The following is a 14,489-nucleotide window of genomic DNA, read 5'->3' as shown; positions in this document are numbered from 1 at the left end:
AAGGAAGAAAGGCCTAGAAGGAGGGGGAGGGGTGCTGGCGGAACCGGGCCTGGAGCCCTGTGCTGGCCACACCCAGAGACTCTGCTGGGGCCCTGCCAGCTAGGGCTGTGAGGAGGCTGAGCCATCTCTGGTGCTCCCACCCTTTCTGTTGTTGGGGTCCAAAGCTGAAAGAAAAGCCTCTTTGCTGGGCCTGTGACACCAGACCCTCAGTCTGGACAGCCTCCCAGCCCAATTGTCTCTGCCGGTTCCAGCCAGCCAGAGTGCTGCCCAGACCCTGCCCCCACCAAAGGCCACCCTCTTGGCCCTCCACCTCCCTGCCCCCAGTCCCTGGCCCTCCTGGGTGGGTTTACCACATGGCTCCCTGCTGTTACACGGCCCCAGGGATGCTTGGTTGCTGGAATTCCTCTTTTGCCCAGGGCACGAAGTGGGGGTGGCCCCTGGCCAGGAAAAGGAGAGATGCTTGGCCAGGCTGGCACACAGGGTGAGTGGGGAGTCAAAGCATAGAGGCCAGACATTTTCTGAGATCAAGGGCAGAGCTGAGGTCTGGGGCTGGCCAAGTACTCACCTTGGCCATCCCAGCTGGCATCCAGGGACCTGTGAGCTGCTGACCAGCTCTGGGGCACCTTCTCCCTTTCCTCCTTGATCTGTGCACAGGAGATCCTCCTCCTGCTCCCCTCACCCCCAACTCCCCAGTCCAGGCTCCAGGCACCCTCCTCCCCAGGTGAAGGGAGCATCAAGGATGGGCCAGGCTCTGAGCCAGGAGGCAGGGCCTGCTCCACACGACCTGGGGTTTTCTTTTCTCAGCTCGCTGTGACTGTGGCCATCTTGCCCCTTTCTCTACCTGCATCCTCACCTGTCACCTTGGGACCAGGGCTGTGTAAGGTAGTTCTGGCATCGTGCTGCTTGGCTGCTCAGCTCTGAGCTCCCAGCACCCCCCAGGTTGAAGGGTAGGCCCTACCAGGATGAGCTTGGTGTCCCCAAGGTCTGACCCTACACTTGCAGCAACCTGCCATGCAGCCTAGGGCTGGGTGTGCACCACTGACCGGCTGGCCCTTTACTGCTTTGAGGGTATGGCAGGGATCCAGTTGGGACCCCACGTGGTTCCTGTCACTAGCAGTGCCTCCTTTCAGGACCAGGCCAGGGAAAAGCTGGCCACTCCAGCCACCTGGTCCTCTGAACAAGGCTGTCTAGGGGCCAGTGCAGCCCATCCTTCCACGTAGGCCTCCTGCCAACGAGCCCAAGGACTCCCCTGGACAGGGCTGGGGCTCCCTAGCTACCTCTGCCCCAGGGATGCCCGCGTGTCCACAGGCAGCCCCGGGTGGCCAGCGCTAGCGGCAGGGGGACAGGGCTGGGGGTATGAGGCTCCCGGCGGGCCGGGGCGGCCAGGAAGAAACAGGGTGGGGGCCCGGAAGGGCGCCCGGGAGTGGGTGGGGAGGATGGGATCTGCCGCAGCTTCTCTCACCTGCGGGGCTGGCCCGGAGGTCGCCAGGCGGGCGGGCAGCCCTGGGCGGTCCCGGGCGGCCAGTGGGCGTGGCCAGCCGTGGACCGTGCCCGTCCGCGCCCCGCCCCCGCGCCTACCCGGCCCGCGCCCCGGCCCTCGGCCTCCAGCGCCCCGCAGCCCCTCGGCCGCCGCCTCGTCCGCCCGCGCCGGCCCATGGCGGGGAAGGTGCTGTCGCTGCTGCCGCCGTTGCTACTGGCTGCGGCGGGCCTCGCCGGGCTCCTGCTGCTGTGCGTCCCCACCCGCGACGTCCGGGAGCCGCCCGCCCTCAAGGTGCGTGCGCCCGCAGCGGGCGGGGTCGCGGCCCCCGGAGGCTCGGAGCCCAGCGGGGCCAGGCTGCGCCCGCGTGGCAGCCCGACGTCCACCCGGGGAATCCCCCTCCCCCGCTCCCGCCCTGCTCCCCGTGGCCGCAGCGGAGCCCGCGCGGGCGGGGCCGGGGCGGGAGGTGGGGGCTGCCTCTCCGCTCCTCAGATACAGCCCCGGGTGCCCCAGGCTGCGGCTGGACCAGGGTCCTCCGCCCCGCGCGCTCCGGGGACGCATCTGCTCCAGGCTCCAGACGAGGTGCCACAGGCATGGGGGCCCAGGGACCCCTCCCCACCCTCCTGGAAGTCCTGACAGTGGCGGGGTGCCCTTTGAGCCACCAGGCAGGGTGCCCCAGGCTGCTCCGAAAGGAGTTGGAGTTGGGGAGGCCCAGGCGGGTCTCCAGGAGTCCCACGGCTCCTGAACTTGTGTGAAGGGGCATGGGCATGTGGGAGCTCTAAGCTCCAGGAGCCCAGGATAGGAGGTTGCAGGCATGGGTGCCGTGTAGCCAAGGGGAGCACTAGGGGGCTGGGGCTGGTGGGGCCTGACCAGCTGATGCTGCAGTCCCCAGGGTGGGGCAGAAGGTGGGAGTGGCCTGTTTCCGGGCTCAGGAGGGCATGTTCTCCAGGGGGTTCTCACTGTTGGAATCCCGGCCCTTCTTGCAATCACAGGGAAGGCCCATGTGGCCCCTCAGCTGGGCAGGACCCAGCTCTCACTGGTGCTGCCTTTGAGGCTCAGGGAGGGGGTGTCTCTAGGACCCCCTGAGGTTGGGCTCAGGTCAGAGACGTGGGGACAGAAAGGAGGAAGAAAGAGTTGGGTGGAGGGGGTTCCTGCAGCTGGGGTTCTCTTTCAGAACCTGGGGACCTCACATCCTCGGGACAGGGTTCCAAGGGTGGTCCCAAGACCCTTCTGACCCTGACAGAACCCCTTAGCCTGCCCTTGCCAGGAAGGTTCCTGCAGTCAGAAGAGGAAAGGCTGCTGGCCATTGACCCGGTCCCTATTCTCTCCCCACCCAAACTGTGTTTCTTTGCTTGTCCCTGCCGCCTGAGCCCCAGTACTTCATTCTGGGGTTCCAACCTTGCCACGGGGTGGGGTGGGGTGGGGTGTGGTAGAGAGCTGGGGGGAGCCAAAGGACATGCCCTAAGGCCCCGGACCCTACCTCTACAGCTGACCCCCGCTCCCCTTCCCTTCCCCAGTATGGCATTGTCCTGGACGCTGGCTCTTCTCACACATCCATGTTCATCTACAAGTGGCCTGCAGACAAAAAGAATGACACAGGCATCGTGGGCCAGCACAGCTCCTGTGAGGTGCACGGTAAGATCCCCTCTGGGTACCCCTCATCGTAGGGGCTCCAGGGCTCTCCCTGCCTTAGCCTCCGAGGTCATGAAGCCCCCTTTGCTTGATGCCACTGGGGACTGCTCCAGGAGGGAGCTGCAGGAGCTTCCAAAAGAGAGGCTGAAAACAAAACAAATCAAAACAAAACAAAAACAAAAACAAAAACAAAAAACAAAAGAGAGGCTGAGGGCAGTTCATTCTAGAAAGTAAGCCCCAGGTGGTGACTGGGTGACATGGGCCTTTCTCAGCCCAAGACTGGCACGCCCAGGAAAGCCCTTTAGGAGGCTAAGCTGTATTGACAATGCCTAGTGCTTTATCCTGGCACCTGTGTGCACACCCAGGGGCAGGCAGCAGCCTCAGGGACTGGGTGGCCCACAGGCAGGTGGGTCCCTTTGTCTCTGAGGGCTTGAGCTGGGAAGGTGTGTCTAAGCTGCCACCTGGTTCAGGAGCCTCCTGGCCCATGGCTTACCCAGGGGCTGCTGTCAGGCTGGGGCCGATTTCCGTCTCCCTCTAGGAGGGGGCATCTCCAGCTACGCAGACAACCCTTCCAGGGCTGGCCAGAGCCTGGTTGAATGCTTGGACCAGGCACTTCAGGAGGTTCCCAGAGAGAGACATGTGGGCACGCCCCTCTACCTGGGAGCCACAGCAGGCATGCGCCTGCTCAAGTGAGTGTGCCCGCCCCCTGACCTGCCCGACTTCTACAAGAGCCTCAGCACAGGGTGGCCCCCCGCACACCCTCAGCAGTGGCCTTGGGCAGGCACGATGCCGCCCAGCCGCAGGACCTTGGCTACTTGGGGAGGACACCCCTCAGAGTCCTCCCTGTGTTCCAGACTGACCAGTCCAGAGGCCTCGGCCAATGTGCTTGCGGCTGTGACCCAGACGCTGACCCAGTATCCCTTTGATTTCCGTGGTGCCCACATCCTCTCGGGCCAGGACGAGGGTGTGTTTGGTTGGGTGACCGCCAACTACCTGCTGGAGAACTTCATCAAGGTGGGCCTGCTGGCCAGCCCAGTGAGCCAGGGGGCGTGCGGCCCACCCACTGGCTGACTCCAACCTCCACTCCCCACAGTATGGCTGGGTGGGCCAGTGGTTCCGGCCAAGGAAGGGGACTCTGGGGGCCATGGACCTGGGGGGCGCCTCCACTCAGATCACCTTCGAGATGGCCGGCCCAGCTGAGGATCCCACCAATGAGGTCCAGCTCCGGCTCTACGGCCAGCACTACCGTGTCTACACCCACAGCTTCCTCTGCTATGGCCGTGACCAGGTCCTCCTGAGGCTGCTGGCTGGTGCACTACAGGTGCCTCACCACCCCTGGCCCACCTGCTCCCACTGTGCCCTCCTTGGGGGAAGGGGGTGAGAAGGGATGGGAGGAGCCAAGAGTCCAGAGTGGAGCCTGGACTGAGGATGGCCGCTCTGGGAACCAAAGCTGGGCTTTACTCAGCTGGCAGGACAGATGCACAAGGATCTTGCACACACAAAAGCCACGTGGTGGGGGTGGGTCTAGTGAGTGCCTGGCTAGGGGGAAAGGAGGCCCAGGGCCAGGCATCCAGAGGCCAGGGGTGCCTGGCCGGGGGGTGGGTTTTGTCCGTCAGATGATGGGGAGCCGTGACTGGCCCTGAGCACAGAAGTGATGCCGCCAAAGTGGGACTTATGGGAGATTCCTCAGGCGGGTCCTCTGGGGGGCTCTCAGGGATCCTGGGCTGGGGGTGGCAGCAGTGCTTGGTGTAGGGCTGATGCCTCACGCACCCCTGCGTTCCTCCCAGACCTATGGCTTCCACCCTTGCTGGCCGAGGGGCTATTCGAGCCAAGTGCTCCTTCAAGACGTGTATGAGTCTCCGTGCACTGTGGCCCAGCGGCCCCAGACCTTCACTGGCAGCACCAGGGTCAACTTGTCGGGGACCAGCGACCCCGCCCTCTGCCGTGGCCTCATCTTGGAGCTCTTCAATTTCTCCTCCTGCCACTTCTCCCAATGCTCCTTCAATGGCATATTCCAGCCCCCTGTGGCTGGGAACTTCATTGTGAGTGAGGGTCTGGGGCTGGGGGCGGGTGCCCTGTTGTGGGTGGGGTCTGTCCTAGGTATGGCTGTCCCCTCCTCGCAGGGCTTCTCTGCCTTCTTCTACACTGTGGACTTCCTGAGGACCGTGATGGGGCTGCCTGTGGAGACCCTGCAGCAGCTAGAAGTTGCGGTTGTCACCATCTGCAACCAGACATGGAGTGAGGTAAGCCCTACCCGTGCCCTGCTGGGGCTGTGCCAAGGGGCCTGGACAGCACTGGGCTGCCCTGAGGCCCAGAACCTAGATTGGGAGGACAGAGGGAAGAGCAAAGGCCCTACGGCAGCAGGGCGCATGGGGTGAAGTGGGGTGAATAGGAATAGCAGAGCTTAGGGGCAGGGGAGTGAGGCTTTGAAGAAAAGTTGCAGGTTTCTGGCTTCTGCCACTATAGTTAGACACCTGCCAAGTAAGGGAAGCGGTGTTTTCACAGGTGGAGCATGGGGTGCCTGCCAAACCTTGCGAGAAACACTGTCTCAGGGCTCTGGTGGTGGCAAAGGCCCATCCTGTCTTCTCCAAGTCTAGTCTCAGGCAGATGTGGGGGGGGGGCTGGAGAGGTGGGAGGCAAAAGGTTAGCTCAAGGTCCACACTGAAGGTCTGGTGCTTCTGTGCCCCTGACCTCACACACGGTTGCTGCTGGCCTGCTGCTTCCTGGGTGGCTGTCCCTGGGGTCTCCTTGAGGTCCACCTCCAAGGCAGGGGTGCCTACTGCCATCGGCGGTCACACTGCTGGTCCTGGAGGGAAATTTCCACCAGGGGCTGGCCTCTGGGGGACCGTGCTGGGGTAGGGTCACCTGTCCTCTGGGCTGAGACCTCCCAGTGGTCACTGGCCCAACAATGTTCCCTTCATGTCCCAGCTGCAGGCCCGGGTCCCCGGGGAGCAGGCCCGCCTGCCTGACTACTGCGCGGTGGCCACATTCGTGCAACAGCTGCTGAGCCAGGGCTATGGCTTCCAGGAGCATACCTTCCGTGGGGTAACCTTCCAGAAGAAGGTGGGAGCCTGTGGTTGGCAGGGCACAGAGGGGCGGGGCCTTTGGGGCTGTATGGAGTAGCTGAGGCCTGCGGGTCGCCCACAGGCCGGGGATACCACGGTGGGCTGGGCGCTTGGCTACATGCTGAACCTGACCAACCTGATCCCCGCCGAGCCACCGGGAATGCGCAAGGGCACAGACCTCAGCGCCTGGGTGGCCCTGGTCCTGCTCTGCACTGCCATCCTGCTGGCCGCTGCTGTCCTGCTGCTGCGTCGGGTGCGCGCTGCCAAGTTGTCCAGTACCATCTAGGGCCACACTGGTGGCTCTGCCCTGTCGCCGCTCCACTCCTACCCCCGGTGCCCTCACCATACTCCACACACCCGCAGCACCTCTGCCCCCCAGTGTCACCCCCACTGAGCCAGGGATGCTGGCATGCAGCCCACAGGGGCCCAAGTGGGTGAACAACAGTGAATCTAGGCCTGGCCAGCTCCCTGCAGTCTCCCCAAGCCTGCCCGGTCTCCTGCACCCCCCTTCCTGGCACCCAGGACCCAGACACCCCGCAGCCCTCAGCCCACAACTTCAGCGAGTTAGGCCCTGGAGCCCCCGCACTCTGTGGGGTCTGTGTCTGCAGGAGGAGGATGGTCAGGCCTACGCTCTGGGAACACAGTGCCTACTTGTGAACATTTTATAATAAAAACTTTCTAGAGCAGCAGAGAACATTCATAGGGTGGGGCGCCGGAGCCACTGCCTGTCCTCCCTCCCCACAGCTGAGCTGGCCAGGACGAGCCCTGGCTAGTCCTAAGGGTGGCCCCAGGCTCTTCCTCCTTCCTTCCTCTCTGGGCCCAGACATGGATCGGTGAAGATCCTGCTCTCCTCCACGGCTGGCCCAAGAGTCCCAGAGTCTCTTGAGTCTTCTCTGGCCAGCAGGGCCCTGCAGCCCCTCCAGATCGGCATCCGTGACCCAACCAAGACTGGCACCCGGGCCCTGGCCTAGAGCTGGCCTGGGGGTGAGGGTAGAGAGTGGACAGATGGTGGAAGTGAGGGTCCTGGGCAGGGCAGCTGTCTAGAGCAGTCTGCTGGAAGGGACTGGGGGACAGGGCAGACCCTTGGCAGGAAGTGGTGCTGGGGGGCTGCTGAGATGAGGACCAGGGGGGTGCAGGGCCCCATTGCTCAGAGAAGAACAGTGAGAGGAGCCAGCGTAAAGCCCAGGTGCCCTGACACTGAGGCACAGCTCCCTCCTGCCTGGGTATGGCCTTCTGCATCTCCAAGACATGCCAGTTTCCTCCACCTGCTGCTCCCGCAGCCTCCTCCCCAAGCACTGGTTTCCTGCGCGAGAAGGCACGGTTTTACTCTGCCTTCCTGCTCCTCAGCCTTTCTAGAAAGTGAGCACAGACACGATGGACAGCACCCTGAGGGGAGAATGGCTGTGCTAGCTTCACTCACACATCTCCACCTTCTGGAGGTTTTCAGCCATCCACAACCCTGAGGGCAGCCGGCCCTGTCTTCGGGGCTCTGAGGGAAGCCTGGGGTGTGAGGTGAGGCAGAGGGAGGTTTCCCAGGTGGAATGCGTGGGTGTGCTCTCTGGAGCAACAGGTACAGTGCAAGGGGGTGCATCCATAGGTGCCTGTGGTCCTGAGGCCTCCCGGAGCTGAAGGCTGTCACCCAGGGACCGTGGACAGCTCCCAGCCATCCCTCACCAGCCGCTCCAGGTCACTCTTGCCCCCTGGTGGCCTCCCTGAGCGCAGCCGCCCCATTCCAACCTTAGTGTTCACCAGCACCGGCCTCGTTCCAGGCGTGTGTTTGCCTTTACCAGGTGCCTCTGAGCGCCCAGGTGCGTCTTTGGACGCAGCTGTCCATCAGTGTGTGCCGGGTATCCCCGTGCTCCCGGGGCTAGCGCCTCCAGGCCCGGGACAGGTCCCCTGCTCCAAGCGGGGTGGTGGCTGCGTAGAAACTGGCGACAGAGTGGGGACTCGAGGGAAGTGTGTCCCGGGGAGGCCCCCCCAAGCCTAGCCGGGCCTGAGGAGAACAGAGGTCCCCAGCCACAGAGGCCGCAGACGTCGAGGCGCCCCGAGGCCTGGAGCGCTGGGGAGGAGGGGGGAGGGGGGAGGGGGCGCAACCTGGAGACGCCGGCCCGCCCCCTCAGGTGGAGCGCGCAGGCGCAGTCCCTGAGAGCCTCCCGCCGCCGCGCCTGCATCCCGGATCCTCTGCCGCAGCGTCAGCGCCGCCGCCTCCTTTCCTCCTCCGCCTCCACCTCCGCCCCCTCCGCCGCCGCCGCCGCCTCCCGGACGCGGCGCCCGCCGCCCGCGCCGAGCCCCGGGCCGCGCGGTGCCATGCTGCCCCGGCGGCGGCGCTGAAGGATGGCGACACCCGTCCCTCCGCCCTCCCCGCGACACCTGCGGCTGCTGCGGCTGCTGCTCTGCGGCCTCGTCCTCGGCGCGGCCCTGCGCGGGGCCTCCGCCGGCCGCCCGGGTGAGCGAGAGCGGCCTGGGATCGCGGAGCTGCGCGGCGCCCTCGCCCTGCCCGCCGCCGCCCTCGCCGCGGGCCCCGCCTCGCCCGAGAGGCGGTAAACAGGCTTGGCCCGGAGGGCGCGGCGCCCCGGCCGCCGCAGGGCTCCGCTCGCTCCACGGGCCTTCTCTGGGGCTCCTGGCGGCGACCCTGAAGTTCACGCTCGTCCTGTCTTTGTCTCTGGGTCCGTGGGCCGGTGCTGTGTCTGTGTCTGAGGACGGATCCGTCCGGGTGGGCCCGCCGCCGGCTGCCTGTCCGCGCGTCCGTGCGTGTGCACTTCCCGGGCTCCGTGGGCGCCGGCGAGGCCCCAGGGGTCTGGCGGCCTCGCTGCTAGCGTCTGTCCCGGGGTCGGGGTCGCGGTGCTGGGCTGCCTGTCCCCAGGCCTCAGGTGGTGTTGGGCACGAACCTTGCTTTGCTGCCGTTGGTGGGGGTGGGGGTGGGGGCTGAATTGTCCCAGGCTTAGGGGCTTGTTCAGGCTCCAGTGGGGGCAGGAGGTAATGCCCTGGGGGGCCCTCTTGGTGGTAGGGCAGAGCTTGAGAAGCCCACAGACCTGGGAGACCCTCCCTGCTTCCCAGATGGGCCCCGGGGCTCCAGGCGGGAAGGTCTGCAGGAACCCAGGATGGAAAACGCATTCCAGCCCAGGGCTGAACTGGGAGATTGTGCTCATGCATTCACTCACTACTGGCTATTTTTAGCCCACTTTACAGATGGGGAAACTGAGGTACAAAGAAGCTATGTGGCCTAGCTGGGATGCCAGCCTGGGCCTTGTGGTTCTGTGTGCGTGGCCTCTAGAGGCCACATCAGGGCAGGCTTCCTCCTGGGCTTAGCACCCGTGGACAGGAAGCCGGAGAGCGGGAGAGTGGGGCTGGCCAGCAATAATGAAGGCTGCTTGCAGAGAACCTGGCTCTAGGGCATGCAGGGTGGGGCCTCCTGAGGAAATGGAGTGTAGCCCGTGTGCTAAGCCCCTGGGGTGGGCTGGTGACATCCCAGCTGCTCCCAGATGCAGGGTGTGGTGCTGCCACCCTCCACCTGCCGCTATTCCGGAGATCTCTTCCTGCACGCCAGGGCTGGAGGGGAGACTTCCTCAGCATTAGCTGGGTGGCAGCCCTGTCTTCCTAGGCTGGGGAACCGGGAATGTCTGGAGGCCTCTGGAACCCAGACACTAGAAGCAGCTTTGTGCTTGAGGCCTCTACCCTTGGCCTGGGCACTCTGCGGTCTCAGCACCAGGAGAGGGACTGTCTGGCTCCCCAGGCACCCAACTGGTGGGTGGGGTCCAGAGTGATGTGCTGGCACAGGCTTAACGTTTAACCAGCCTACGCCCCAGGCTGGCTCTATGATACTGGTGCCTGCTGACTGGTATAGGGTGGGGGTCCCCTGGATGGGAGTCTGCCTGCTGCAAGGGCTGCTGGAATGCCCTACCTTCAGAGAGGAGGCTGGGAGTGTCAGGTTACCAAGGAAACCAAGTCAGCCCAGCCAAGGTCTGGAGAAGGACAGAGCCCAGCACTCCTTGATCCTCCGCGTACCTTGGGCCCCAGTGGCCCTCCTGCCATGGGGGGTGGGGGCTAGGCCCAGAGGAATAGTCTGGTCCTCCAGATATACCCCATCCCAGCCTCCTCAACCAGGATTGACAGTCCTGCTGGGTATCTCCCTGGGTCCTCTAGCTCTGCTGTCCCATAACTGGGGCCAGTGTACCAGGCCTTAGGGCATTCCCTAGCTTTGAGGCAACTTGCCTTCTGTGTCCCAGAAGGGAAACTGAGGGCTGGAGGGCTACTGCTTTCTGTCCCCCAGCATCAGGATGGGACCCATTGGCCATCTATACAGGACACCGTAGTTAGGGCCCAAAGTCCCAGGGACTTCCTAGTCACTGGCAGTGTGACTGCGGGGGTGACCCTGGTCTGGCTTCTGTATCTCAGGCAAGTATGGCTTGCTGATCCCAATCTAGGTCTCCCCAACCCAGCTTCTCTGTGCTTCAGAGATAAGCCAGAGACCAGACACAGGGAGAGTGACCATCTTCCATCTATGCCTAGGGCTGTAGGCACTTGCAGGGCCCTTGGCTTCCAGCTCTGCCCTAGGGCTGTGGGATGACACAATGGGACTTGTAGGGCAGCCGTGATGTGGTGAGAGAGGTGGGTGGCCCCACTTTCTAGGGCTCCCAGCCTGGGTAGAGGGGTTAGGGCTTGCTTGGGGCATGTTGAGACCAGAGGCAGGACCTAGAGGGCTGCCTGGCCCCGGCTGGGAGAGCTAGTGTTCCGTCTAGGGCTGAATCAGGCCTGGAGGTAGAACTCTGGGGAGTGGGTGGGGCAGGAGAGTTCCGATAAGTGTTGGGAAGGCTTGTCTTCCTGGTCCTGATCTCTGGCTCTTGGGAGGAAGGGCCTGCCCAGAACAATGGCCGGAGCCAGGCCAGCCTGGGTCAACTGTGTGGGGGAGGGGGGCCAGGGCAGTACCGCCTCCATGCAGGGGCTGAGCTGACCAGGGCGGTGATCCAGCTCTGCCTTCTGCTTCCTTCCTAGATGCAGCTGCCTGTCCTGGGAGCCTGGACTGTGCCCTGAAGAGGCGGGCACGGTGCCCCCCAGGCGCGCATGTCTGTGGGCCCTGCCTTCAGCCCTTCCAAGAAGACCCACAAGGGCTCTGTGTGCCCAGGATGCGCCGGCCTGTGGGTATGGGAGAGAAGGGTGTCTTCCCCCCATCCCCTGCCCTCATACGTTTGCCACTCAGCCTCACCTCCTAGGTCCCCTGGGCTTCCTTGGGTACTGGAGACTCTTATGTCTCCAAGTGGCCTGGTGATCTTTCCAAATAGCGCCATCTCAGAGCCTGGCATCAGGCTGAGGTTTGGGGCAGTTATTCCCTACCAGGGCAAGGGTGTCCAGTGTGAAATGCTGAGATGATCCCAGAAGAGAAATCAGAGTTCCCCAATTGCTGCCTGGCCTCCTTGCCACGTACGCCCTCTTTCTCCGTGGCTCACTCATCCTGTGCAATCCATGTGCCTCACCGGGCGATCTTGGCCCAGAATGCTGGACAGCCAGCCAGGTGCCGAATGATTTCAGGTGTGATGGGGCATTACAGAGGGATGCTGGGGGTGCTGAAGTCTGGTGGGGCAGGAGGACCTTCTTGGAGGAACACGTTCCTGGCAGTGAGGGAGGCCAGGAATTGACGTGTGCAGGTCTGCTTCAGAAGGTGGCAGGTGCTCTGCTCCTTCCATGCTGTGCAGAGTATCTGTACTATGGGGCACGTGGCCCGGATGGGGGTGGAGGCCCAGCCACCAGCCCCGTCCCAACAGCTGCCCTCAGTTCCTACTGATTGACTGGTGTGTGTGTGTGTGTGTGTGTGTGTGCGTGCAGAATGGGGCCTCTCCCCGTTCCTTGAGGAGTCACTGCCTATCTTGGTAGAGAAGCCATGGAGTGATGCATGGGTAGCAAGTAGGGTGGGGGCACCCCTTCCCTTCTCCTGGCCTCTGCACATTCCCCTAACACCTCCACTCCATTGCTGTTGCCCCCACGTTCCTGGGAAAGCTGCTGCTCACAAAGACCGCTCTCAGCTGTCACCACACAGCAACTCAGGATGGCAGGGCTTGAGGCTACTCCCTGGTCCGATGGCCACCACTGGTGCCTGGGCCTGAGGTCTGGCTCCTGGATGGGCTGCACCTGCTCTGAAGGGCCACCTGCAGCTGGTGTTGCCTGCGAGGGGCTGGGGGCCTCTCCACCTGATGGCCCTTCACCCTCTCCAGGGGAGAGCCTGCCCAGGCCCCGATTAGAAGATGAGATTGACTTCCTGGCCCAGGAGCTGGCCCATCAGGAGCCACAGCCCCCCATGCTCGCTGCCCAGCCCCAGCCTGACAAGGGACAGCAGCACCTGGAGCCTGGTGAGACCCCCTCCAAGCCCCCGCCGCCCCACTTTGGGCCTCCCCACTCCTTTGACCCTGGGCTGGTCCTAGTGTTCTAACCTGCCTTCTCTCTGCAGCAGCCACCCTGGGGCTCTCAGAGCGCCGCCAGGGCCCCAACCTGGGCACCTCCTCTACTGGGGGAACCCCTGCACCCACACCCCACACCTCCTTGGGCCCCCCCGTGTCGTCAGTACCGGTGCACATTTCCCCCTTGGAGCCCCGGGGCGGGCGCGGTGACGGACTCGTCCTCGGTAGGTCTGTAGGGCCGTAGGGCCGGCCGGTCGCGGTGGGCAGGAGGCAGCCCCGCCCCGAAGGCCGCCCTCCCTCACCGCGCCCCTCCCCGCAGTGCTCATCGTGGCGAGCTCGGTAGCCGGCGCGGCCGCCGTCGCCGTGGCCGCTCTGTGCTGGTGCAGGTGAGCGCGGGGGGCCGGGCGGGCCGGGGCGGCGGGCGGCGTCTCCGCGGCTCTCAGGCTCCACTCCCCGCAGGCTGCAGCGAGACATCCGCCTGACCCAGAAGGCCGACTACGCGGCCCCGCAGGCGCCCGGCTCCCCCGCCACGCCCGGGATCTCGGTGCGTCGCCCCGCCCCGCCCCGCCCTTCGGGCGCCCGCCGCCGCGCCCTGACCCCCCTGCCGTCTCCCCGCAGCCTGGCGACCAGAGGCTAGCGCACAGCGCCGAGATGTACCACTACCAGCACCAGCGGCAGCAGATGCGGTGCCTCGAGCGGTGAGAGGCCGCACCCCGTCCGCCCCTCCCATACTGGCCGCCCCGCCCCCCTGCACCCGTCACAACTCTCGCCCCGCACCCGGCACCCCCACCTTCACCCCTGCTCTCAACACCCTCCCCAGCCCTTCCCTCCACCTGGCACCCCGCCCTGCTCCTGCACACCCCCCTACACTGGGCAGCCCCCCCGCCCCCGCCCCATCCCTGCACCCGTCACAACACCCGCGGCCCCTGCACCGGCCATCCCCCCCTGCTCTGGGCCCAGGTGGGCAGAGCCCTTCTGATGGTCCGGGGCCCTGGCACCTGGAGGGGGTGGGAGGACCTAGCCATCCTGCCTCCTACCCAGGCATAAAGAGCCGCCCAAGGAGCTGGAGTCATTGTCCTCAGACGAGGAGAACGAAGATGGTGACTTCACCGTGTACGAGTGCCCGGGCCTGGCCCCAGTGAGTCCTGCGGCAGGAGTGGCTGGGTAGGGGGGTGGGGGGGAGGGGCTGGGGCAGGGGTTGGGGGAGTGGAGCCCAGCAGGGACTTAACCATCTCCTGGGATGGGGTCGTTCCCCGTGCGCCCCCACCCCTGCCCACCTGACCCCGGCCTTCACAGACCGGAGAGATGGAGGTCCGGAACCCGCTGTTCGACCACTCCTCGCTGTCTGCACCCCTGCCGCAGTGACCTGAAGGCTGCTGCTACCTTCTCCCGGACTGCATGGCCCACGGGCAGGGAGGGCAGGGCTCCGAGTGTCCCATTAAAGAGACCATGTTCTGACAGTGGGCGTGCTTGTGGCTGGGCCAGGGCACAGGGTGGGGTGGGGGTGGGGGCGGGAACCCCTTACGAAGGAGACTCAGCCCCCTTCTGTCAGGGACCTTCTCTTTCGTCTTGCAGCTGTCCTCTTGAGTCTGAACCCCCAGTGAGGGGCTGGGGAGAACCCTAGAGACCAGGCATGGATGAGGAATCCTGGAAACAAAACCAATTAAAATACGTTTCAAACCTGTCATGTTGGCATGCTAGAGACTGACCTCCATCCCATCATTTGGGGTGTGGTGCATGGACCCTGTAGGGGAGGTCTGGGGCTTCCTCCTGCATGCCCAGAGATGGTGTCGGGGGGTGCATGTCTGTGCCCTGCTTCTGCTGGGAAGGATCTTCTCACCCCCTGCTGGGGAAGAGACTTCATTTTTCTTCCAACACAGATCACCCCTATCCTTTCCTCCTGTAGGCCTCTCCCCTACTGAAACC

At 64.6% G+C, this 14,489-nt stretch overlaps 2 protein-coding genes across 7 annotated transcripts; both read left to right on the top strand.

Annotated features, from left to right (window-relative positions):
• Positions 1-1,594: 1,594 nt before the first annotated feature.
• Positions 1,595-6,860, top strand: ENTPD2 (ectonucleoside triphosphate diphosphohydrolase 2). 2 transcript variants are annotated; one of them, XM_072778812.1, is made up of 9 exons: positions 1,595-1,771; positions 2,995-3,112; positions 3,648-3,798; positions 3,964-4,123; positions 4,203-4,430; positions 4,897-5,151; positions 5,233-5,352; positions 6,038-6,172; positions 6,257-6,860. In XM_072778812.1, the coding sequence occupies exons 1-9, from the start codon at positions 1,655-1,657 to the stop codon at positions 6,458-6,460; spliced, it is 1,488 nt and encodes a 495-aa protein (XP_072634913.1). In that variant the 5' UTR covers positions 1,595-1,654; the 3' UTR covers positions 6,461-6,860. The 2 variants fall into 2 exon arrangements, with proteins under 2 accessions (XP_072634913.1, XP_072634914.1); XM_072778813.1 differs by lacking the exon at positions 3,964-4,123 and having other exon boundaries at positions 4,373-4,430.
• A 1,595-nt stretch (positions 6,861-8,455) lies between these two features.
• Positions 8,456-14,248, top strand: NPDC1 (neural proliferation, differentiation and control 1). Of its 5 annotated transcripts, none has more exons than XM_072778808.1 (9): positions 8,456-8,620; positions 11,167-11,313; positions 12,381-12,515; positions 12,614-12,787; positions 12,883-12,949; positions 13,023-13,107; positions 13,182-13,261; positions 13,605-13,701; positions 13,860-14,023. In XM_072778808.1, the coding sequence occupies exons 1-9, from the start codon at positions 8,509-8,511 to the stop codon at positions 13,926-13,928; spliced, it is 966 nt and encodes a 321-aa protein (XP_072634909.1). In that variant the 5' UTR covers positions 8,456-8,508; the 3' UTR covers positions 13,929-14,023. The 5 variants fall into 5 exon arrangements, 4 of the variants coding, with proteins under 4 accessions (XP_072634909.1, XP_072634911.1, XP_072634910.1 ...); XR_012008494.1 differs by lacking the exon at positions 13,860-14,023 and adding an exon at positions 14,139-14,248 and having other exon boundaries at positions 8,461-8,620; positions 12,614-12,791; XM_072778810.1 differs by lacking the exon at positions 13,860-14,023 and adding an exon at positions 14,139-14,248 and having other exon boundaries at positions 8,461-8,620.
• The last annotated feature ends 241 nt before the right edge of the window (positions 14,249-14,489 follow it).

Source organism: Canis lupus, chromosome 16 (genome assembly GCF_048164855.1).
Source record: "Canis lupus baileyi chromosome 16, mCanLup2.hap1, whole genome shotgun sequence".
In the NCBI taxonomy this organism is placed as follows: domain Eukaryota; kingdom Metazoa; phylum Chordata; class Mammalia; order Carnivora; family Canidae; genus Canis; species Canis lupus.
Note: the sequence above shows the minus strand (reverse complement) of the source record. Positions and strands in the feature narration are given on the sequence as shown.

What these genes read in the sequence shown, in the direction of transcription:
- ENTPD2 (XM_072778812.1), top strand. Translation starts at nt 1,655, where the DNA reads ATGGCGGGGAAGGTGCTGTCGCTGCTGCCGCCGTTGCTACTGGCTGCG. An exon ending in CAGCTCCTGTGAGGTGCACG is followed by an intron (nt 3,113 to 3,647) that starts GTAAGATCCCCT and finishes GTCTCCCTCTAG; the next exon opens with GAGGGGGCATCTCCAGCTAC. An exon ending in TGCTGGCTGGTGCACTACAG is followed by an intron (nt 4,431 to 4,896) that starts GTGCCTCACCAC and finishes CGTTCCTCCCAG; the next exon opens with ACCTATGGCTTCCACCCTTG.
- NPDC1 (XM_072778808.1), top strand. Translation starts at nt 8,509, where the DNA reads ATGGCGACACCCGTCCCTCCGCCCTCCCCGCGACACCTGCGGCTGCTG. An exon ending in CGGTGACGGACTCGTCCTCG is followed by an intron (nt 12,788 to 12,882) that starts GTAGGTCTGTAG and finishes CCCTCCCCGCAG; the next exon opens with TGCTCATCGTGGCGAGCTCG. An exon ending in CCGCCACGCCCGGGATCTCG is followed by an intron (nt 13,108 to 13,181) that starts GTGCGTCGCCCC and finishes GTCTCCCCGCAG; the next exon opens with CCTGGCGACCAGAGGCTAGC.